We start from the raw sequence: 25,952 nt of genomic DNA on the forward strand, positions 1-25,952 counted from the left end.
TGCATATATCAATGGCTGGAGATCCCGATATTCTCATAGAGTTCATCCTTCCACCAACATTCTTCCCACCTAGCGGAAACTACTTCAACTTCACCGGTATGAGGTCACTCGTTGGTGCCCCGTTTCCCACAACTTTTACCGTCTTGAAAGTAACCATGGATAAATTTCTTCTATTTCTTCTATCAAGAGCTTGATTCATGCTGTCTATTTCTTCTATCATCCTTCTAAATAAGATAATAAGAAGTATATTGATTAAATAATAACCTTAACAACAACTACAAAATAAAATACAAAACTGAAAATCATGAAACTCAAACAGTTTTGCCCTAATTTGTGCACAGTTTTGCCCTAATCACTGAATTAAGGATTAGAGTTTGGGGGAGAATAAGAAGATCCAAAAAACAACACATATAGTTATATATTAATGTAGATATAAAGAAGAACATTATCACCTTGAGCTCGACCCCTGAGTCGACTCGTGAGCGTTTGCCCACTATCGAGTGTTCGTTACTGCATTCTCTTAAGAAACAACCGTGTGAAATAATTGCATTCTTTATTTGCAAGTTTACAATTTCACAAAACCTTACAATTTTCGGAAGAGCTGTGACCTGCGAATTAATGAGAATACAGTCAATATGAATGGGAATCAAGCTCTTGAATCAAGCTTACTACTGTTGTCAATTTCGGAAGAGTCGTAACCTGCGAATCTGAGCTTAAAGAAAAACAAAGGTACACAAAGATGGATTATGAGATACCACTTCGTTTCTCCACAAATTTTATAATTGGTACACGAGCCTTGGCAATCACCTGATATATTCCACAATATATACACATATACGTTATACAAAGATTTGATGGAAGTATGATGCGTTTACCATATACTAAGGAGTTAAAAGAGTACCTGGATCTTTTTTGAAACACCTCTCTGCGACAAAGCCCTAGAGAGAGCATATAAGCCCATCTGAGGAGTTCTGATATGCGATTCTAATATCACCATCTACAATTCAGCAAACATAAACCATAAAATGATGCATCTTTCTAGCATTTATCAACAACATTTTACAACTTCTTTTAAATACAGACCTTGCAGTTTGGCCACCATAACCATTAATCTTATCAACCTCATAGATCATAGTGTGAAGAGTTCCATGAAGTGTCTCTTCCATTTTCAATGGCGCAAATAAATCAATCACACGATCAACTTGCAAGAAGTTCTAGTACCAAAAGGTGCAAACAGTTCCCTGAGATTTTCATCGGATACAGTATCATCTAAATTTTTAATATACAGGTTAAGCCCCTGTGGTTTGTCTACCGCTTCTTTCATGTTTTGCTCAAACTTTTGTTTGAGCTCCTATTCCCTTTCAGTCTTTTTTTGCACTTTTCCAACATACCATTCTTTCTCATCAAACTTCTGCCCGTTAAGACCCTCTACCGCTTTGCAGCATCAGCATTCTCAAAGTTAACGAAACCAAAACCTTTCGACTTCCCATCTGCATCCTTCATCACAACAGCACTCGTGATTGTTCCATATTCACTAAACGCCTTGGTTAAATCGTCATCAGTTGTTGATTCAGAAAGGTTTTTAACAAAGACGTTAGTGAATTTGGTCTTGTTAACAGCCTGTTCTCTTTCTTGTTTGTGCAAGAAGGGACCCACGTATACTTGTTTGTCGTTCAGAAGCATGCCGTTGAGTTTCTCGATAGCTTGTTGTGCAGATTCTTCACTGTCGTACTGCACAAACCCGTAGCCTTTTGACTGACCGGTTGAATCGGTAGCTATCTTACAAGAGAGAATATTCCCGAATGTGGAAAAGGTATCGTGTAGCGCCTTTTGGTCAATTGCCTTGTCCAACGTCTGTATCATTACGGTTAATTAGTAAATAATACAAATGCAATTTACAACATACTAAGATGAATACTAATGTTTAGGTACCTTGATAAATAAATTTCCAGAACCACTTTTGTGCACATTGGGATCGCGATTAGAATACATAATCCTGATTGACTTCCCATTAACAAGCGTGAAGTTCAGCACCTCAATAGCTCTTGCAGCTGTCATTAGCATAACAAAAGAAGTAACAAATTATGTTTCATCTGTTTGCACATAGGCGTTACTACCAATTTTAACAAATTAGTAACTAACATTTTACAAAAATATAGTTTAAAAGATTAATAAAACACAATCATTTAACCACAGTGATGATAACCAAAATCAATATAGTATCGCTAAAAAGACCTAGTAGATGTGGAACCAAGTAAACATGAGCCAGCGCTAGCAGATGAATCCCAAATTTCTCCATTTGTTCTTCTCCATGCTAATTGAAGAAACTCAAATCCAAATCAATCCGAAATCAATTTCAAATCTTGAATCATCAAAACGCCAGATTCATAAAAAATAGAAGTAACTAAGGTGGTATTTGTTTTTTCAGATGCAAAAGGTCTGCAGTCTGCGGACCACATCTGCAGGAGAAGAGGTGGACCAAAGGTCTACAGTCTGCAAGGAGAAGAGGGTTTGTTTTTTTTACTTCTACAAAAACCACTTCACAAGTCACAACACACACAACACACTCCTCTCTCTCTCTGCCTTCATCTACCACCACCACAACCACCACCACCGCCTTCAAACTGCAGCCGCACACATCTTCTCGGTCAGATTCTCCGGTAACCGGAGTCCGGTGATGTTCCGGCCGCACACCCATCCCACCTCCACCCCCACATCTGAGAAATCTTCATTCCCTCCAAATATTCCCCCACTTCCTCCTGACCGTCCTCCAGATACGTCTGATTCCATTCATATTGCTCCCCTAATTGACTCAATTAACCAGCCGCAATTGTAAATTCAACGCCCAAATGTGCCGATTCCACCAAATTCGGGAACCAATCTCTATGCTACACCATCTGGAGTACAAGAAGGGACGATTGGGAACTCAAACTCCGGCGACGACATGGTTCCGGTGACGGAGATGTGGTGTTGGAGGTGGTGGCGGAGATGTGGTGGTGGAGGTGGTGGCGAAGATGTGGTGGTGGAGGTGGTGTCTGTGTTTTGAAATGTGAGAAGAGATGGTCTCATGTCTGCGTGAGGAAGAGGTGGGGAAGAGGTAAAAGGTGAGAAGTGCTTCTGGAAAACAAACAAGCTGCAGGACCCAAAGGTCTGCGCGTGTCTGCGCGACGCAGACATAAGTGACCAGAAGTGCTTCTGACTAAAAAACAAACAGCACCTAAAACATCTTCTGAATATAATAAAAAAAAGAACAGAGAATCTAACTTCAGGAAACATACCAGTCAAGATGACTTAGTTTAACCTTTGAACCTGAGCTCGACTTCATCCTGGCTTGACTCTTGTAACGTGGTTTGACCACTCTTTGACCAAAGTCAATCCACTGTTTGAAAAAAAAGTTTGTTTGACCAAAGTCAAACAACTGTTTGCAAAAATATGATTCTTAGTAGTTCAAAAGTCTGTTTGATCAAAGTTAAAACACTGTTTGACCAATGTCTGTTTGACCAAAGTCAAACTATTGTTTTCAAAAAAAGCAACCACTGTTTTCTCCATAAAACATTGTTTTAACCCAACACATGTATCAACCACTATTTTATTTTCTAACATCTGTTCACAACAAACAGAGGTTTCAAAACATAAAACAGACCTTTGCCAAATACACATTTCACAACAAACAGAGGTTTATGTATGGTGTTTGAATTAAAACCGGATAAAAAGGATTCTTCATATGAAACTTAATAGTTCTTCAACCATTTTAAAACCTTCTAACTGAATACGCATGGTGTTTGAATTTTAGATAGAGATTTGGTTACACAACGATATGAAAGTTTGTTTTGTTGAATCTACATCCAAAACTAACAGATGAAATTGGTATATAACTTGCATCACACCCAAAACCCCTAAAATCAAATTTATTTCAAATAATTAACTCAATTAATGCATAGATTGCAAATAAAGAAGAAACAATTTAGGGTTCAGATCCATACCAGAAGATGACCGGTCAAAAAAAAACCCTCCAATTTGACTTCAATCAAAATCTGGATGAGACGCCAAGTTCAACAAAACATTGAATCCAATCAAATCATAGAAAAATAACAATAAATGATTCTTTAATCAAAACCTGGATGAGACAAATAAGACGTGATAATCAAATCAAACATGAGTATAAACCCTAATTATCCTTCAATACACTCTAAATCAAACAGAATATTCCAATTACACAAACTAAAATCTTAGTTCCAAATTAACAAACATTAATAAGCTATTATTAACCTAAAATCACCAAAAAATTAATAACAAACCCTAATTACCTTCAAAAATAGTAGGTTCCAGATCTACAAACACCCACGCAACACATGCTTTCCGGCATTGGTCTCACTGAAAAACGTGTTGAAAGCATCATCACCGCCTCTAACAGTCTTGTCACCAGGCATTTCTCCATCAGGCTATAAGAATTTCACAAAAATCAAAATCAAAATGCGTACAAAATGAAATAAAATTCAGATTCGAAAAATTAGGGTTTGAGATCTAACCAGAAGACAGTGTTCGAGACAGTAGAGCTTCCAACATGAGTTGCCGACTTGGATTCCGGACTCCCACTCACGGACTCCCATTGCTGCCATGTCCTCTGAAACAACATAGAATAGAATCCAATCTACTTCGTTTTCATTATCCACAACTTTTTAATACGTCAAAGCAACTCTTTCTTCCGATATACGTTTCGAATTTTACCCCCCGGTGTTTCTTCTCTTCACCATGTTTCATCAGTCATAAACCCCCAATTTCCTCTCCTCGATTATCCCTAAAATAGGCAATTGCTCCAAAACCCTAAAAAACCCCAACCAAAATCACATTCCAGAAAATAATAATAACTCTAATACCCACCTTTCCGATCAATTTCATCGGAAAACAGCTCTATCTGACGTCATCAACTTATCTCCGTCACCATCATCATCATCGTCACCTTCCGATAAAGCTCACAGAAATGCAACATTGCTTGACCGAGTATTGAGAAGATAGAGCTCCTAGCATGGCTTGACCGAGTATTGAGAAGAGGGGATTTGAGGGAGCTCTAGATTAGATGCATTGAAAGTGTGGTTTGAATTTTGAATGTGGGGCCCTGAAATTCTACTCAACAAACATGTCACACCCCAACCAATGGCGGAAACATCGGGATGAGACGAAGTGTGAAGATTGCTCGAGACATCATAACACTATTTGTGACAATAATTTAATAATCCAAGTTTCATTTCATAACTTCAACTAGTCAACATTACAAGAAATTCCAAATACAACAAGTTTAACCAATACAACATGATAACATAACAAAATTTGATACAACATATTCAACCCTACGTCTATATGTGTATCTAGGCATCAACGCTACTTCTTTTATAGCATCATCATCAACCTGTAACATGTTTAAAATACAATTCAATGCAAAAGCAAAGGCGAGTATACAAGTTTGGTACGTACATAGCATAAGATAAAAAGTGTGAACAATTCCTCATGGCAAGCATATGATTCAAGATAAACATTAAATATGGCATGTGTCTAACATGTCAAACCAAGAAAACGCAATATGCTCAAGACATAACCTCAAGTTTACGGGCGGGTCGTTAATCCTATAGCGCTACATATGTCAAGGTTTGGCTCGTACGAAGTTAATGATAAGTTCAACACATAAGAATAACCCAAGTTTAAAGTATCAAGTCATCACGTATACAAGCATGTTATAGGAACGTTCATGTGTTTAATAAAGTGTTCATGTGTAAGTTAATAGGTAAACATGTTACACCCCAAAAGTGGTAAAAGTAAAAAGGGGGAAATACGAGTATACTCACGGTTTACAAGTGGTGACTTGAAATTCCGAGAGCAAGTTTGTAGATGAATTAGTTCGGAGCACCTTGTCCTTCTACACAAGGAAACGTAGGTGTGTGAGTTTGGCGTATAACGGAAGATTATAGATTCGGAGTTTTTAATATATAGAAAGTAACATAGGTGAAAATAATCATCTTGTACACATAACTCTTGTTCTTGACACTATTGAAACTCAAAAGAGTTGGTATGATTTCATGGATTCTAAGATCCATTAGAGTCGTAACAAGGGCATGGTCATAGATGATGTAACGTCCACTTAACAAATAACTATTAAGTCATCATCAAGTCTTAGTTACTTAGATGTATACATATAGAATAACTTAGATATTATATAGTTTACAAGTCTTAAGATTCAAGCATGAGGTAGGAGATTAATGTCTCCATTTAGGTACCTCTTTGTGTCATAGAATACATACATGAGGTAGGAAGAACAAGCTTCCATTTAGGCACCTCTATTGTTCACCACTACACTTGTTGTTATAAACAACAAGGAGGGTCATGAACATACAAGTATCAAGGTATTAACAACAACTAATCTATAGCAAAACATCAAGTAATGAGTGGATTCTTATGAAGGATAGCCCAAGCTAATCCAACCATCACACATTCAACAAGTTTCACACTTGAACATTACTTGTGGGTAAAACCCTAATTAAAAACAGAAAGTTTATGAGGTTTTAACCTCTGATTTAGATGTCTCAACCTTGTTTTTAAGCTTAACCAACCATGGGATAAGTTGTAAGCATTAGGACATAGGTATGAGATGTGTTGGACACAAGTTGCATAGATTTAAACAAGTTTTTGATGAACATAAAAACAAACAGAAAGTTTATGGACTATTTCGGGGCATTTCCAGGTCTGATTTCTCCAAGGAGAAGTCTAGGAATCGAACCCCATGATTATACAAGCAAGTAGGAAAAAGAATCGAGTGAATCGGATAAGAATTGAGTGAGTTATGCTCATTTTCGTGAAGGGGTGTCAATCTACTCGAACCTTTGCTTTCAGCTACGGTTTGGAGGATGTTTTGAGAGTTTTTAGTGTTGCAAAAGTGGTAGGGAGGCTGGTTATAAGTGGTATTTATAGGGGGAAGGATTAGGGTTTCAATGGGTTGGGCTTTGGAAGTGTTTAGAAGGGGTTACACCTTGAAACTAGCCCACAAAACCCAACTATATGGGGCTGAATTTTGCTGAATTTGGGCTGCCATGTTTCTTTAGTTTTTTATTTGTTTAAAACATTATAATGAGTAATTTTATTAGTTAAGTTGTGTAATAATATGCAACAATGTTTCCCCTAACTTGTAACAAGGTGAAATATGAAATAAAACATGATTTAACTAGGCAAAAAGTGTAATGTACAAGTATGTAACATGTTTGTAAGTAACAAGTATATGTCACATATTTACAAGTTCAACATATGTTTGTAAGTATCACAAAGAAGTATCAAATGATCTCATGATTAATCGTATTATGGTGTATGTATAGTATGTAACAAGGAAATGCAAGTTTTCATTCATGATCAAAATCTCGAGTTTACAACGAGTACTAGAAGGAACGAGTACAATGATACAAAGCTTCCAAAATTAGCAACACGAGTAAGACAAGCTATAAATAGAAAGTACAAAACACAGGGCGTTACAGTCTCCCCTCCTTTAGGAAATTTCGTCCCGAAATTTAGGAAGACTCAGGGAAAAGATGAGGATATTTCGATTTCATTTCGCTTTCGAGCTCCCAAGTAAATTCAGCGCCACGTTTTCCTTCCCATCGAACTTTGACAATAGGAATTCGACTGCGCCTCAATTGCTTGGTTCCTTGGTCCATGATTTCGACCGGTTTTTCTACAAAGTGAAGTGTTTCGTTGACTCGCAAGTCTTCGAGAGGAACGTGGAGTCCTTCGTCAGCTAGGCATTTCTTTAAGTTGGACACATGGAAGACAGGGTGTACATTGCTGAGTCCTTCAGGCAGGTCCAGTCTATACGCAACCTTGCCAATCCTTTCGAGAATCTTGAAAGGACCAACGTAGCGAGGTGCGAGTTTCCCTTTCTTGCCAAATCGAACCACGCCTTTCCAAGGGGATACCTTGAGAAGCACGTTGTCACCTGTCTCGAATTCCATAGGTTTGCGTCCTTTGTCAGCGTAACTCTTCTGTCGGTTCCTGGCTTTCAATAAGTTGTCTCGAACCTGTAAAATCTTGTCCGTAGCCTCTTGTATAAGCTCGGGACCGGTGATTTGGGCTTGACCAATCTCGTGCCAAGAAATAGGCGAACGGCACTTGCGACCATACAATGCTTCGAAAGGAGCCATTTGGATACTCGTGTGATAGCTGTTATTGTACGAGAATTCAGCCAAGGGCAAGTATGAATCCCAGTTGCCACCAAAATCTATTACGCATGAACGAAGCATATCCTCTAAGGTTTGGATAGTACGCTCGGTTTGACCGTCAGTCTGAGGATGGAAGGCGGTGCTAAGGTTAAGCTTAGTACCCATAGCAGATTGAAAAGTTTCCCAAAGACGAGACGTAAAACGAGCATCACGATCAGAAATGATATCAATGGGCGTCCCGTGATGACAGATGATTTCCTTCATGTAGACCTTAGCCAATTTCTCGACTTTGAAGTCTTCACGAATGGGGAGGAAGTGAGCTGATTTGGTCAATCGGTCAACGACGACCCATATGCTGTCATGACCAGCTGTAGTGCGAGGAAGCTTAGTGATGAAATCCATGGCAATGCTCTCCCACTTCCAAACGGGAATTATTGGTTGTTCGAGCAAGCCAGAGGGACGTTGATGTTCGGCTTTTACTTTGGAACACGTAAGACATTTAGAAACGAAGGTGGCTATATCCTTCTTCATTCCAGGCCACCAATAGGAAGTACGCATATCATGGTACATCTTATCAGCACCAGGGTGAATAGAATATTTCGTGTTATGGGCCTCCTTCATCAGGAAATTGCGAAGATCGTCACGATTGGGAATCCAGATGCGATTGAGATAGTATAGAATACCATCGGGTTTGGACACGAGACTATTCTCAGCACCACATTGCATTTCGTTGTAGAGGTTACCCTCATTAACGGATGTATACTGGGCGTTACGTATGCGATTTTGAAGATCGTGGACGAGTTGGAAACAACGGATACTTTGGACGTGAGTTTTACGACTAAGGGCGTCGGCTACTACATTCGCCTTACCCGGGTGGTATTTGATTTCGCAATCATAGTCGTTTAACAATTCCACCCAACGACGTTGACGCATGTTTAGTTCCTTTTGATTGAAGATGTGTTGAAGGCTCTTATGGTCGGTGAAGACTACACATTTAGTACCATAAAGGTAGTGTCGCCAAATCTTCAATGCAAAAACGACCGCACCAAGTTCAAGGTCGTGAGTAGTATAGTTTTTCTCATGAATTTTGAGTTGCCTCGATGCGTAAGCGATAACTTTGTCACGTTGCATAAGGACACAACCAAGACCAAGGTTTGAAGCGTCGCAATACACAACGAAATCATCGTTACCATCAGGAAGCGTTAGGATAGGAGCATTGCAAAGCATGTCCTTGAGCGTTTGAAAAGACTCCTCTTGTTCGGGACCCCAAACAAAAGGTCTCTCTTTTTGAGTCAAGGAGGTCAAAGGAACAGCGATTTTCGAAAAGTTGGAGATAAAACGACGGTAGTAACCAGCAAGACCAAGAAACGAACGGATTTCGGACGGAGATTTAGGTGCGACCCAATTTTTCACAGCTTCGATTTTTGCGGGATCAACGTGAATACCAAGTTTGTTGACAGTGTGACCAAGGAATTGAACTTCTTGTAACCAAAATTCACACTTGGAGAATTTGGCATATAGGTGTTCAGTACGAAGGAGTTCAAGAATAAGGCGCAAGTGTTGCTCATGCTCTGCTTGCGTCTTGGAATAGATGAGGATATCGTCGATGAAGACGATCACAAAACGGTCCAAGTATGCTTTGCACACGCGGTTCATTAAGTCCATAAAGACAGCAGGTGCGTTGGTCAAACCAAAGGGCATGACCACGAACTCATAATGACCATAACGCGTACGAAAGGCGGTTTTAGGCACATCTTCTTCGAGTACTCGAAGTTGATGATACCCAGAACGAAGATCGATCTTTGAAAAGCAGGTTGCGCCTTGCAATTGATCGAAGAGGTCATCAATGCGAGGAAGAGGGTATCGATTCTTGATAGTAAGCTTGTTGAGCTCACGATAGTCAATACACATACGAAAGGATCCATCTTTCTTCTTGACGAACAACACGGGAGCGCCCCAAGGAGAAGTACTAGGGCGTATGAAGCCTTTGTTAAGAAGCTCTTGAAGTTGACTCGAGAGCTCTTGCATCTCAGAGGGTGCTAAACGATAGGGGGACTTAGCGACAGGCGTAGCGCCAGGCACTAAATCGATGCGAAAATCGACAGAACGAGCAGGAGGAGGACCAGGAAGGTCTTCGGGAAATACATCCGGAAAGTCACGTACAACAGGAACGTCACTTATGCTTGGGCCTTTATCCTTCTTTTCCACGATGTGGGCGAGAAAGGCGAAGGTACCCTTGCGTAAGCACTTGTTTGCCTTGATACATGACATAAGCTTAAGGCCTTGAGAAGGCTTTTCACCATAGACGTGTAGAGAATCACCATTTGGAAGAGGCAAGCGAATAAACTTCTCAGAACAGACAACTTCAGCACGAACTCGCCCAAGCCAGTCCATACCTACTATGACGTCGAAACTACCCATTTGCATAGGTATGAGATCGATTGAGAATGTATGATCGTTAAGGATTAGAGAACAATTGGAGAGAACAGAATTGACATTGACGGTTTTACCATTAGCAACTTCGACAGCGAAAGATTTTGGCAACTTAGAGCGTTTACACTTGAGCAAAGACTCGAATTCTAACGACACAAAACTTTTATCGGCACCAGTATCAAATAGGCATGAAGCATAGACATGGTTAATGAGAAACGTACCAGTGATGACGTCGTTTGCATTTTGAGCCTGAGCTGTGGTGAGAAGGAAAGCTCGACCCCTAGCGGGTTCTTGAACCTGTTGTTGTTGTTGGGGTTGTGGCTGTGGTTGTTGCTGTCGAGGTTGTTGTGGTTGATATCGTTGAGGACACACATTGGCCATGTGGTTGGTATCACCACACGTGAAGCATGCTCGCACAGGAGCGACTTGATTTGGAGCCAAAAGAGCTTGGTTTTGGTAGGCCTGTGGGGGGATACGACAGTATGGCGAGAGATGCCCATACCGGCCACACTTGTCACACTTTCGACAATGAGCGTTTGGGGGGTGATGATATCGGCATTTGTCGCACTTTGGGTGCGTTCCAGTATAAACCTTGCGTTCACCATTGAAAGCAGGCACAGTTTGAAGGGGTTGTGGGTTTGGCGGAGTGACGACCGCGCAGTTTTGGCTTGAAGCCTTCCGCTTCTTGCCTTGGTTTCTCTTAGATTGCTGGGAGGGTTTAGACTCATTAGGAGAGTCAATGGTGGCTTGGTGCGCATTCTTTGTTGAAACCTTGTCAAAGGTTCCATGAAGAACACAATTGTTGTTAAGTTCGGTAGCTATGCGGTACGCGTCTTCAATGGTTTGAGGGTTGGCAGATGCAAGATGGTTTGTTAAGGAAGGTGCAACACAACGAATGAATTTGGCCACGGTTTTGGGGGCGGTTTCTACTTGACCAGGGCATAGAACACTAAGCTGTTTGAAGCGTGTAATCAAACCATCCATGTCACTCCCTTTTTGCGTGAGGTTCCAGAATTCATTTTCCAACTTTTGGAGTTCGTGAGGGGGACAAAAGTGATCCTTCATAAGTTGTTTGAGATCGTCCCACGGCATAGCGTGTGCGACCTCGTTTCCTCTCTTGTTACGCTCAGTTGTCCACCACTCAAGTGCCTTTTCACGAAACACACCGGTTGCATTCAATGTTCTCAACTCGTCAGGGCAACCACTTTGTAAGAAGGTAAGCTCGATGGAGTCAAACCAATTCATCATGGCGGTAGCGCCATTCTTGCCGGTAAATTCTAAGGGTTTGCAAGCCATGAATTGCTTGAATTGGAAGGTGGCTTTGGGTTTGTCGGCCTTTGAGTCGACCGAACCATGTGGTGAATCGGTTTGGATCTTGCTAACAATGTCGGGTAGGACCTTTGCAAATTGTTTAGCCATAAACTTCATACAATCCTTTTGGGACATGGCGGAGGAGGTCGAACCCTTCTTTGACCTTTGTCTCTTGGATGAACTAGAAGACATCTAAAAGATTTGAAAGAGAAGGGAAAGGATGAGACTTTGATCATTAATTGAAAACAAGGTTCGTGTATGCAACGCAAGTAGATGTTCAAGTACCAAGTAAAGTTCACATAAAGCATAGGTTTCCAACACACATTCAACATGTATAGCACATAAGTTGCGAATAGGAAAATATAAATTTAGTTGGTTCATGAGAATTATTATTGTTTGTGATTGCGATAATGTGCGACATGATTAAAACGACATTTCGAAATGAATGAACGTTCAAGTATAAAATCACATATAAATTGAGATACATAAAAGAGAGGCTCAATAAAACATAGGAATGTTTCGGGTAGAGAAACGTCGACAATTCCAAAGTGGGTCGAAAGTCCTTTCGATTTAGAGATATTGTGCTTTGGCCTATAAGTAAGATACTCTCGTCGAGAAGCGATTAACGGTATCTTACCCTTCCGGTTACTACACATCTCTAAATGATTGGAACATTCGGGACTTTGGCGAGAATAAAAATCAAGGAATGGGACTTAATCGACAAGATGCGGGTTTCACCCCTAACTTGACGATTTCGTACCCTAAATGTGGTTGGTACTTGTCGGCCAAAATAAAATTTTGACACTTTGACAAGGGTCCACTAGAGTTGAAATGGAAATTACCATTAAGTTGTGGATGTCACTCCTAGCTTAATGGTGAAATTTCGTGCAAAAATAGATTAAAGGTAGAGTGAGAGTCGTTTACCAAATTGTGGGTTTCACGCCTATTTTGGTAAATTCGTCTCGATAATGTATCAAGAATATATAAAAATATAGCATAAGTGTATTTGTGTTTGCCTTAGGAAAGGCACATAAATTTATTAACAAGAAGTGTAGCTAGGAAGCATGTAAGATAGAGCACAAATGTTTTAAACAACAAATAAGAGACAAAGTTCCTAAAACTATAGACTAGGGCAAAAGCATGGCAATTTTCCTAATTCCCTATAGTTATGGCTCTGATACCAATCTGTCACACCCCAACCAATGGCGGAAACATCGGGATGAGACGAAGTGTGAAGATTACTCGAGACATCATAACACTATTTGTGACAATAATTTAATAATCCAAGTTTCATTTCATAACTTCAACTAGTCAACATTACAAGAAATTCCAAATACAACAAGTTTAACCAATACAACATGATAACATAACAAAATTTGATACAACATATTCAACCCTACGTCTATATGTGTATCTAGGCATCAACGCTACTTCTTTTATAGCATCATCATCAACCTGTAACATGTTTAAAATACAATTCAATGCAAAAGCAAAGGCGAGTATACAAGTTTGGTACGTACATAGCATAAGATAAAAAGTGTGAATAATTCCTCATGGCAAGCATATGATTCAAGATAAACATTAAATATGGCATGTGTCTAACATGTCAAACCAAGAAAACGCAATATGCTCAAGACATAACCTCAAGTTTACGGGCGGGTCGTTAATCCTATAGCGCTACATATGTCAAGGTTTGGCTCGTACGAAGTTAATGATAAGTTCAACACATAAGAATAACCCAAGTTTAAAGTATCAAGTCATCACGTATACAAGCATGTTATAGGAACGTTCATGTGTTTAATAAAGTGTTCATGTGTAAGTTAATAGGTAAACATGTTACACCCCAAAAGTGGTAAAAGTAAAAAGGGGGAAATACGAGTATACTCACGGTTTACAAGTGGTGACTTGAAATTCCGAGAGCAAGTTTGTAGATGAATTAGTTCGGAGCACCTTGTCCTTCTACACAAGGAAACGTAGGTGTGTGAGTTTGGCGTATAACGGAAGATTATAGATTCGGAGTTTTTAATATATAGAAAGTAACATAGGTGAAAATAATCATCTTGTACACATAACTCTTGTTCTTGACACTATTGAAACTCAAAAGAGTTGGTATGATTTCATGGATTCTAAGATCCATTAGAGTCGTAACAAGGGCATGGTCATAGATGATGTAACGTCCACTTAACAAATAACTATTAAGTCATCATCAAGTCTTAGTTACTTAGATGTATACATATAGAATAACTTAGATATTATATAGTTTACAAGTCTTAAGATTCAAGCATGAGGTAGGAGATTAATGTCTCCATTTAGGTACCTCTTTGTGTCATAGAATACATACATGAGGTAGGAAGAACAAGCTTCCATTTAGGCACCTCTATTGTTCACCACTACACTTGTTGTTATAAACAACAAGGAGGGTCATGAACATACAAGTATCAAGGTATTAACAACAACTAATCTATAGCAAAACATCAAGTAATGAGTGGATTCTTATGAAGGATAGCCCAAGCTAATCCAACCATCACACATTCAACAAGTTTCACACTTGAACATTACTTGTGGGTAAAACCCTAATTAAAAACAGAAAGTTTATGAGGTTTTAACCTCTGATTTAGATGTCTCAACCTTGTTTTTAAGCTTAACCAACCATGGGATAAGTTGTAAGCATTAGGACATAGGTATGAGATGTGTTGGACACAAGTTGCATAGATTTAAACAAGTTTTTGATGAACATAAAAACAAACAGAAAGTTTATGGACTATTTCGGGGCATTTCCAGGTCTGATTTCTCCAAGGAGAAGTCTAGGAATCGAACCCCATGATTATACAAGCAAGTAGGAAAAAGAATCGAGTGAATCGGATAAGAATTGAGTGAGTTATGCTCATTTTCGTGAAGGGGTGTCAATCTACTCGAACCTTTGCTTTCAGCTACGGTTTGGAGGATGTTTTGAGAGTTTTTAGTGTTGCAAAAGTGGTAGGGAGGCTGGTTATAAGTGGTATTTATAGGGGGAAGGATTAGGGTTTCAATGGGTTGGGCTTTGGAAGTGTTTAGAAGGGGTTACACCTTGAAACTAGCCCACAAAACCCAACTATATGGGGCTGAATTTTGCTGAATTTGGGCTGCCATGTTTCTTTAGTTTTTTATTTTTTTAAAACATTATAATGAGTAATTTTATTAGTTAAGTTGTGTAATAATATGCAACAATGTTTCCCCTAACTTGTAACAAGGTGAAATATGAAATAAAACATGATTTAACTAGGCAAAAAGTGTAATGTACAAGTATGTAACATGTTTGTAAGTAACAAGTATATGTCACATATTTACAAGTTCAACATATGTTTGTAAGTATCACAAAGAAGTATCAAATGATCTCATGATTAATCGTATTATGGTGTATGTATAGTATGTAACAAGGAAATGCAAGTTTTCATTCATGATCAAAATCTCGAGTTTACAACGAGTACTAGAAGGAACGAGTACAATGATACAAAGCTTCCAAAATTAGCAACACGAGTAAGACAAGCTATAAATAGAAAGTACAAAACACAGGGCGTTACAAAACACCCTGTTCTTCATCTGTCTTGCTTAAAGTTTGCATCTTAGAACTTAATCTTCAAGATTCTTAATCCAAAAGCAGTTGAATTGGGTTGCATCAAACTTGATTGGTTATTGATCACTTCACAGTTTGCTTCGGCAAAACCCTAATTTCATTTGCGATTCTTGAACTTTTTATTGTGGGATATTTGAGAGAGAGAAAGTGGTGAATGAATATAGAGAGAGAGAGTAATTGATTGAAGAAGAGGGTATCTTATATATCTATATGATTTGAATTTTGAATCTAGAGCCATAATTTTGAATGTGGGCAGAGCTTTAGAATTTTGAATGATAAGCAGAGCTTTACCCTTTTGTATGTGGGCAGAGCTTTGAAATTTGAATGTGGGAAGAGCTTTGCTCTTTGTAAGTGGGCAGAGCTTTGAAATTTGAATGTGATTTTATATTAAGCTTTCTGATGTAAAAATGACATAAGAAAAGCATTGTTGGACAGCCTCTATAGCTGTCACATCAGTTTTTCTTATGTCACTCAGATTTCTTATTTTACAGAAAGTATAGATGCTTTTTGACTTTAATGATTTTTTTTGTTTTATGTTCTTTTTCATTGGTATAATCGGAACCGGTATTGACATTCGCTTTTATCAATCCTTACTTTTAAGATTTCCGATTAATAGAGCCGATAACGACCAAACTCACCTCAGTATCATCGGAACCAGTATCAATATTCGTTTTTTGGCTTCTGATGAGTTGAGCCGATAACGACCATCACGCCACGTCGGACGGGGAAAAACGATCATACTTGCGCCACGTAGCACAGGGAAAAACCCAGTATCAATATATACTTTTATGATTTTCGATAAATCCAACCAATAACGAACAAAGTCACGCCCTGCAGCAGGGAGGAAAAACGATCAAATTTCCGTCTTGTAGCGCGAAGAAAAGAACTTAGTTTAGTAAATATGTTATGTACCACAGTACCACCAAAGTTTTTACCATATACCCCCTTAAGTTTTCATTAAACATACAATAAGGACCTTCAAATTTAGTATGCGGTTTTTTAAGTTTTTTTCCACCCCTGATGCTATAAATACTATACATTTTTACCATTTACAGTAATTTTCTTTTTTGTGTTTGTTAGCATTTTTAAAGAAAATCTAATTACGTATATTTGTTTAATCTTTTTAGTCAACCTTCTGACGTATTTTTTTTTGAAAACGTTGTGGTATTAAAAAATATATAGGACATCTCGATAACGACGTCCAGCAAATGACGTTCCGCAAATACATACCCTTCTCTACCACCACCAATGATCAAGCAACGAGGAAACCAAAGGGATATTCCAAAAGTGATGTCCCAATCAATAACTTCTCACCATCCCGACTATAAATACCAATCTTCATTCACGTGAAAGCATGGGCGAAGCTTTTAAGGGGCGCGCGCCCCCCAAACTTTTCGCTCATTAGTGGAAAGCATGTAGTTTTCATATAGAAATTTTTTGGTATATACGTTTTCGACTCCCCAGTTTTATAGAAATTTTTAGGTTCAGTGACTTCCGCTCCCCTCCCCCCTCGTGATCGGAAATCTCAAGCTTCGCCACTGCGTAAAAGGGCTCTATACCCTCTACTCTCACTCCTACTTACATTTACAAAAGAGATTATTTATTCTTACGACGGAGGGTGATTACCTGAAGAACACCCAATCTCTCTTTCTTGTTACAAGCCTAACGATGTTGTTTAGTTTAATAGATTGAATCGTTGTGGAAAGCACTTGAGAATCAAACGTTCCTAACCTGTCCAACACTAGTTAAAACAACCGTTTGATTTGGTGTCTCTTCAAAAGCCATATCAACAAACTGATTAATATAAAACAAGAAAACTATTACATCATAATTTATAAATTATGAAAGTGAATAATTATTTTGAGTATAGTTTTTTTTAACGGCCAACAAACTCAATCTCGAGCACTCTCGGGGCACTCACTGGACAAACGGAGTACTCCGAGAGTAACCCGAGTCCACCACCTATTCCGGGGAAAACCCGGTAACCCACCCGCCCGTAGGCACGACAGTGAAATTACCGGTAAAACACGTTTGGCTCAAGGATCCAACCCAGGTTTCCCTGGATCTCCTATCATTGCCCACCAGTGCCTCACTCTGCATTAAGTGGGAATCGAACCTGCATCTCTCAAGAGAAATGTAAGCCCTCCACCACAAGATCTATAGTAACATGTAGACAAACAAAATGACTATCTAGCTAGAGAGTAAAAAAAGATCACCAATGCATCGTCAAAATAAATCCAATCACGAAATTAAAACTACACCATTTACTCCTATTACTTAAGAAATCTATAATCAATTTTGATTGTAGCGTATTTAGTGGATGTGCATCGTATTTAACTACTTACACAAAAAAAAAAAAAAAAAAAAAAAAAAAAAAAAAAAAACCCATAAAACATATTCAAGGGGGTCTTGTATGTTGATTAAAAAAGTAAGATGGAAAAGTCTTCATATATTCGTGCTAGATTTTGGTAACTAGATATGAGTGAAACTGTGAAAATAACAAAGGGTCTTTGGATTAACAGTATCCAGATGTGTAAAAAGGTTCTCACCTACCTAAGAGGTCAAGGATTTTAGTTGATGTAAAATTAGAACTAGATCACATTGTTTCGATAAAAAAAAAAAAAAAAAAAAGAAAGAAAAAAAGACATGAGTGCAAGTGCCAGATAGGATCCTCCATCCGGTTTTTGGTTTATACATACCTATGGGCTGTGATAGCACCTTCTCCCTAGTCCCTAGTTTCACTATGCCACTTGCATATCTACATGTACATACATACACACAGAACTTAGAAACATACAAAATATACTCATAAATACATATATAAAGGAAGGAATATAATTGGTCCCAAAGTCAAAAAAATCAATACATGGCTCAATTAAACCACACATATAAGGAACTCAAAAGGTATAGACATTGGTCCCCAGAGAAAGAGGAATAATGGGTGGTTAAAGAAGACTAAATAATCATAGTTGCAAGTGGTTGCTCGTCAAAGAAGACGAAACTAGATCTCACGTTACGTGTGCCTAATACTTCATTATAACGTATGATATACATGTAGTGCGAAAACATGAAAAAAAAAAAAAGAGATTTCTTAAAATATTAATATACTGTAGAATGATGAAATGAGTTTTTTTTTTTTGGGGGGATTTTTTTTTCAAATTTGGCAATTAAACTTTGCAGGCTTTGCTAAGTTTTCGAAATTGCCAAACATATATTGAAATTAAAGATATAAATAAAAGCGTAAAATAAGGCGATAGGTGATTTATGCGTTCTGGACCAAAAAGGAAACATTTGGAAATCAATAAAATTGAGGGAAAAATTTAGTGGCAAAATCGTAGCCATAAGTGATGAATTTCATCACTGACAGCGGGTCAACCCGCCAATGGATGTTTAATGTCACATGATTCAACTCATCTAGAATTTTCTGCCCGCTGGTTATTTGCCTCGTAACTCCACTTATAGTCCAATTTTATGGTATTTTTACATTTGAGTCTTATCTGCTTTCTTTCCCCTGGTCTCTTTAATCAACTCTATATCATGTATACTATAAATTTGGTTAGCGTTATTTCAAAACTTAAAAATGTAGTTAGGTATGGTTTCAATATGAATTCGAATCAAAACCCAACCTTCGAATGTGTATTCATTACAGTTTAATGAGATTGAACTCAAATTCAGTCCTATTCAACATGTTAGTTGTATATTCAAATAAAAACATAATTTTTTAACTCAGTTCAACTTAGTGAATTTGAAGTCAAATGGGTGCAAAAAACTTATCAACCGACGATTCAAAATAATGGAAAACCAAAACCCCTACACGTGATTGATTTTGTTAGACATGAAAAAACATTGATGTAATGTTATGCTATTAAAAGTCATGAGATTGTATATTTGTCGACCGATATGAGTCACTTAACCATCAATGCTTGTCTTCATATATTTAAGAGTTAACTTTCGTTTTACTCCCTATGGTTTAGTCATGTTAACGGTTTTGCTCCAATAGTTTAAAAATAGCTATTTTCATATCTGATCTTTCGAGTTTGTCGCCAGTTTGCTCCCTGGCTTTAACTCAGTTAAAATGTTCAATTAAAAGTAGGGCATTTCGGTAGCTTACTCCCTGACTCTAACTCAATTAAAACGTTTAGTTAAAAATCGCGGTAGGCGTGGTCAGCAGGTGGTGGTGGATGGTTGTGGATGGTGGTGGCCGGTGGAAAGAGTGGTTGGAAAGACGAGAGATCAGAAAAGAATTACTTATATACATGTAAATAAATAAGTTATAAGTTTATTTAGGTGAAAAGACTTACATGCCCTTGCTTTTATCTATAAAATTACCAAAATACCATTCTAGTTAATGGATTTTTTGGATGGAGTTAGAGGCGGGGAGCAAAATGACGATAAGTTAGAAAGACCAGGGAGGAAAATGGCTGTTTTTAAACTATTGGGGTAAAACCGTTAAAATGACCAAATCACAGGGAGCAAAATGGAAGTTAACTCAAGTGATAACGGTCGTTAACTTACAAGTTGCAAATTCGATTATCTCAAACTGTCAACCGTCTAGTAATGACCAAATATCAAGTCTGCACAGGCGATCCATGCAGTTTTTTTCTACCCTTGTATAGTGCATTTAGGGAACAAGCAATGATAAAATTCTCGATAACCAAGCAGTATTGATCGTTAAGATACACGAGGATATCAAAGCGAAGAGATTTCTTCTACGAATTAAGAACATATTAAATTTACTTCTCTTAACTTGGTCGAACTCGTATAATTTTAGCTTTATAACCACTTCCCTTGTATGATCGTTTGTACCCCTCTAATCTAGCTTAAGGCTAGAGTTTGTTAATTTAAGAAAAGAAAAAAAAACCCACCGTAAAAAAAGTAAATAACTAAATTATGTTACTACATGAAGTCATGAACAATATCTCACATGTTATTTAGTTACATGATAACATATGAAATCTCTATAACTAAGTTCATATGTAAAAAAAAAATTGATAATCCAAACTATCGTCTAATGGACAATAATAATACATATTGATAACAAGCCTAATGATACTTCACTTTTACTTTCGTCACCAAAGACAATATCTCTCTAATGAAAAAGTAGCCATGTATGTCTCTAACTTTTATTTTTGTCGTTTCAAAACAATTATTCATTAAGGTTAGATGGTGTCACTTTTCTATCAGAGTGTGATTGTCCTTGGCAATAGAGGTGAAAGTTAGAACTTTTTTTTGAAAGGAAATGAAAGTTAGAACTTAGAAGTGCCATTCATCACATTCCAAATGTCAATAAGTTATAGTTTGAAATACTCAAATCCAATTTGTCTAAATCTTTTTATTAAGTGTGCAAACATATTTAAAATTTGTATATACGTAGGGAATAAAGAAAAGTTATGTAAAAATGTATGTTAGGTTATGTGAGTTTAAATTTGTGTGTGTAACACTAATTAATATTTAGCCATTAGGTGTAAAAAAGAGTTTGTTTAAAAAAAATAATTAACCTGAGAGAAACATACAAAACTAATTACAGACTTTTGTCATTGCATTCAATGAAAGTGGGTAACATATCAATTATTGGGTAGATATACATATTTATCCAGAAATAGAGATCAGTTTGTGATCAATAATTAATTAAAGAAGACTTTTAGACTGCTAGTTCTAGACATATGGACCGAGCTAGATGTGGAAAGGATAAAATGGGTCTGCTAGGATAGTTATGCTACATCTTTTCTTTGTTTCCTTTCCTATTTTTACATATGCAAAACAAATAAAACAAAAATTGGATTTCTACATATGTAAAACAAAAAAAAATTGTATATAGCATGTTAAAGTATGGTTACTGAATCCAGAAACGATGAGGGACGATAACCTGGTTAGCGGATTCATATGCAGATGTGAAAAAGACCGTAATAAATCGCAACATGATTTCCAATATTTTTCTTCATTTTCATTAAATAATCAAATCGTGACGTGTCACACATTAATGGATTTTATTAGTGACCACATCATTTTCTTGATTGTCATATTTAATTTCTTATATTTAGTTAGATGGCAAATGATTAATATCTCGCACTAAAGGAATCTATTGTAGAATTTAAAACGAATTAATCACCAAGGGGTTGTTTGGTAATATCTGAACAAGTAAGAGGTCTGACTGGTTAAGAGGTTTTGAACCAATAACTGTTGTTTGGCTAAAGCTCTGAATAACTATGTAAAATAACTATTTTACTCATCTAAACTATTTTGTGTTGAATGAAATTTATCTGGTGGTTGGCGGGTGGTGATGGTGGTTGTCATGGGTGTCGGGTGGCGCTGGTGGTTGGCGGTGACGGGTGGTGGTAATGCATGGCGGTGACGGGTGGTGCTGGGTGGTTAACGGGGGTGGCGGGTGATGGGGGTGGTGATTTGCAGGTTTTACATGATTATGTGTATGAAAATGGTTTACTATGAGCTGGTTTTGATTTACAGGTACCAGGAGCTTAACGGTTGGCTTTTGGAGCTTGACCGAAGGTTTTCGTGAATCATTATGGAGTATTGGAAACATACACACAAGTTGGAAGACCAAAACGTGAAAACGGGAAGATTAGTAGCAATCAACGCCACTGGGCACTGATTTGGCGCCACTACGCGCTGATTTTGGTGCACCTAGCGCTGAACCTAGACTCGTGAATTTCATGTTTTTCCATCCTATTTAAGGTTAAACATTCCCAAAACACAAATACATCAATCCTAGCCGTTTTCCACTTCCCAAGGACGATTTTTGGAGTTCCCAACCTCAATCTAATAAAATATTAATTTCTCCCTTAAACTATTCTATTTCTTTTATCTCTTTTTGCTTTAACATCGTGTGATGCGTACGGATTACAATTCCTACTTCAATTGCACAGGCCCATAACCTTATAGGGCCTCTAAAGTTGTCCATCTACCCAACAAAGATATATCTAGGGCTGTTCACGAGCCGAGTCGAACCGAGCGGACCTTTGCTCGTGCTTGGCTCGTTTACAAACCAAACCGAGCGGAGCGGCTCATTTAAAACCGAGCATCAAATCAAGCGAGCATTTTTCGAGCAGTAAAAATTCCGAGCGAGCGTCGAGCGAAGTTCGAGCGATTTGGACAACCGTGTCACACAATTTAAATTTGCTGAGAGAGATAGTGACAATGTTGGGTCTCAAGTTTTTATGTCTTTAAAAACATGTACATTTCATGGCATAATATTTTTCTTATGAATAACAATGTTGTGGCTGATGAGGCGATGATCATATTGCACGAACAATTACGTTGAGAGTAGGAGACGATCGACTTAGGGTAACGACATGAAACATTGAGGCGATGAACAGACTGTCGTTTATTGGTTTAGGGTTTAACTTTTAGTTTTGATTTTAAGTTTTTATTGGTGTGGTTGGGCTAGTACGTATAGATATAGTTGTAAATTTGTATATAGTTGACCAAAATCTAATAGATTGGTACATATAAAACTATAAATTTAATTAATATTTAAGTATATATGTATGTGTAAGTGTGTGTATATATATAGTTGTATGTGGGTATATATATGTATAATTTACATTTGTATATATATATATGTGTATATACATCTTTATAGATGTATGTGTATATGTATATGTATATATTTATAATAATAATTCGAGCCGAACCGAGCCGAGCGGACCTTTGCTCATGCTTGGCTCGTTTACAAACCGAACCGAGCAGAGCGGCTCGTTTACAACCGAGCGTCAAATCGAACGAGCATTTTTCGAGCAATTTCCGAACGAGCGTCGAGCGAGCGACGAGCGACGAGCGATTTGAACGGCCCTAGATATATCTATAATGCATCACAATCTTTTAGCCCAGTCCAAAATCTGTTTGGGAAAAAGGAAGAGGGCATTCAATGAAAGTGGGTAACATATCAATTCCTACTTCAATTGCACAGGCCCATAACCTTAATCGAGAATATTTTTCTAACGGCAAACCAACCTACTCATTATCTACTCATATTAACCACCAATGGTTGCACCTTAGGGTGGACGGGGCGTTCTCGGGGAGGCCTTGCGGTGACCACCTCCACCGATCGGGAACACCGCCGCCATCAAAGCGGGGTCCCGATTCGGGGCGTATATTGGGTGTGGGTTCACCGATGGAGGAGAGGGGAAAGGTGTGGGGCCAGCCCACTTTCAACCAATCAAAGCTTTTCTTTGTTTTTTTTTTTTTTTTGAATAAAAAAATAAGGGGAGTTAAGAGGGGAGTGGCGCCATCAAATGGGGGTGTTAGGGAGTTTAAGAGGGGAGTTGACGTGGCACACGGGGATTGGTTTGGCGTAAGAGAGGGGACTCACCTATTAGGTGAGCACCCCCTTCACCCTTACAGGATTTAAGCGACTGCATTTATTTAAATGGCACCAGACGCATGTCAACTTTCTATTTATATAAAAATGGTGAGTCTGTTAACGCATTATCACGACATACTATTGCCTTTATTATTCTGTCTATATTAAATTCGAGAAAATATATAAAAATGGTGAGCCTGTTAACGCATTATCATGGCCTATTATCGTCTTGATTATTTTGACTATATTAAATTCAAGAAAATTTATAAAAATAGTGAGCCTGTTAACGCATTATTTTGACATATTATTGTCTTGATTATTCTGACTATATTAAATTCGATAAAAATAAATCGACAACGATATGCTAAGAAATCCGTGATAAGAGCATGTATACATTCAGTGTAAAATTATATGCATATTTTAGTACACCTTCATTTGGGAATTATGTTCTTCGAAATGCTAAACCGGATGGATCTTCAAGTGATTGTTCACTAATCGGTCTACATCAATGAATGTTAAAAGTATAGAGTTAGTTAACTAGTTGAAGACTAAATTGCAATTTTACCCCCTTGGGTTAAAGCCAATTGGCACACTAGTTTTATATCTTACTCAACATAACTTCCCAATATATCACACTCGCTGCAATCTTACCCCCACCTATTAAGCTCTTCTTCGTTTCTTCTCCGGAGACACACTCGCTGCAATCTTACAGTATCCCAAATCCATAATGTGTTCAAGAAAATGAGAAAACAGAGGACAATAGAAAATGGTGTTTAAACCTGCAATCAAACCCAAAAGTGTAATAATAATTATCAATAAATTGCTTAAATAAACAAAATCCACGTCAAATCTTTGAAAGTGAACAAGATCAGACAATGTTTCACACCTAACAAACTGAAAAATTCAAGAATGTGAACGAAAAAAAACAGAGCATAGCAAAATGGTGGATGAAGGGGTATGGTCCTAGATCTCGCGCCAACTGACCGCGAGTGACCATTACCCTTATCAAAAAACCCCACTAGCAAGAACTTATCTGCGTCCGTGCGGGCACGCACGAACGCACCCTTCGAATCCAATCGGTCCAGGGATAAGAAGAAGCCTTATCTTGTGTATGAAAACGGGTGTACATAGCAATGCGGCCGGCACCGCATCCTATGAACATTTTCGTCACGACAAGGGATCTGGGCAACAGCAACAGTCACCACAAGTGGCGATGCGGCTTGGCACCGCATCCCGCATATGTCTTCGTCAGAACGGGAACGCGGGAACATTAACAGTTACCGCAGACAGCGATGCGGCCTGGCACCGCATCCTTTCCATAAGGCAAGTGGGACTGACACCACAGAGCAAGTGGCACCACTGGCAGTCGCCTGTCAGTCCATACGTAAGCAACAGACTGACACTGCAGTAGGACGTGGCTTCACCTCCACAACCGACAAGCCTGACACACCTGCATAAGGGCGGCACGTCGTCAGTCTGTCCCCTCCTTCACTCCTCGGCTATAAATACCAACCCCAAACCAGATTTGAGGTATCTCTTCACAACTCTCTCACTAATACTACTATCACACTTCGCTTCCCAAGTAAATTACTGATTCTCACGCCGGAGAGTGGTAACAAGGAGCACCCCCACCCCATCCTCCTTCTTACGAGTCACGACTTGTTTTCTTGTGCAGGAGATCAACCAGCGGACGATCTAGCCAGCGATCCTCGGGAAGAAGGTATTAACCCTACTTGACGAGACCAATGAGTTAACCACCTCGGTTAACCATTGTTTCATCATTGGCGCCCACCGCTACTCTTAGCACTTTTTTCCACATTCCTTTTTCCTTCCCAAGATCATGTCTAATCGTCTAAACAACACTACCGGGAATAGCCTAAACCCCGCAAACCGAGTGCCTGCGGGGACCACTCCTCCAGCCCCAAATACTGGCCACATTGGCACATCAATGCAAGGGGGCGCATCCCTTACATTCGCACAAGATATTTCACAGTATGCTTCTGTGATACCTCCAGGCATGAACCTCCATACCTGGTATGACCAATAACAAGCTATGCTGGCCGCAGCATACAACAGAGCT

At 38.5% G+C, this 25,952-nt stretch overlaps 1 protein-coding gene across 1 annotated transcript; it reads right to left on the reverse strand.

The window, feature by feature from the left end:
* Nucleotides 1-1,374: 1,374 nt before the first annotated feature.
* Nucleotides 1,375-2,790, reverse strand: LOC110921179 (polyadenylate-binding protein 2). Its single transcript, XM_022165458.2, has 3 exons — nucleotides 2,637-2,790; nucleotides 1,933-2,051; nucleotides 1,375-1,854 (listed from the first exon to the last, which is right to left on the reverse strand). Exons 1-3 carry the CDS (start codon nucleotides 2,788-2,790, stop codon nucleotides 1,429-1,431), a joined length of 699 nt encoding a protein of 232 aa, XP_022021150.2. The 3' UTR covers nucleotides 1,375-1,428.
* Between the last annotated feature and the right edge of the window lie 23,162 nt (nucleotides 2,791-25,952).

The sequence above is a fragment of the Helianthus annuus genome, chromosome 17 (assembly GCF_002127325.2).
Source record: "Helianthus annuus cultivar XRQ/B chromosome 17, HanXRQr2.0-SUNRISE, whole genome shotgun sequence".
Classification (NCBI taxonomy): domain Eukaryota; kingdom Viridiplantae; phylum Streptophyta; class Magnoliopsida; order Asterales; family Asteraceae; genus Helianthus; species Helianthus annuus.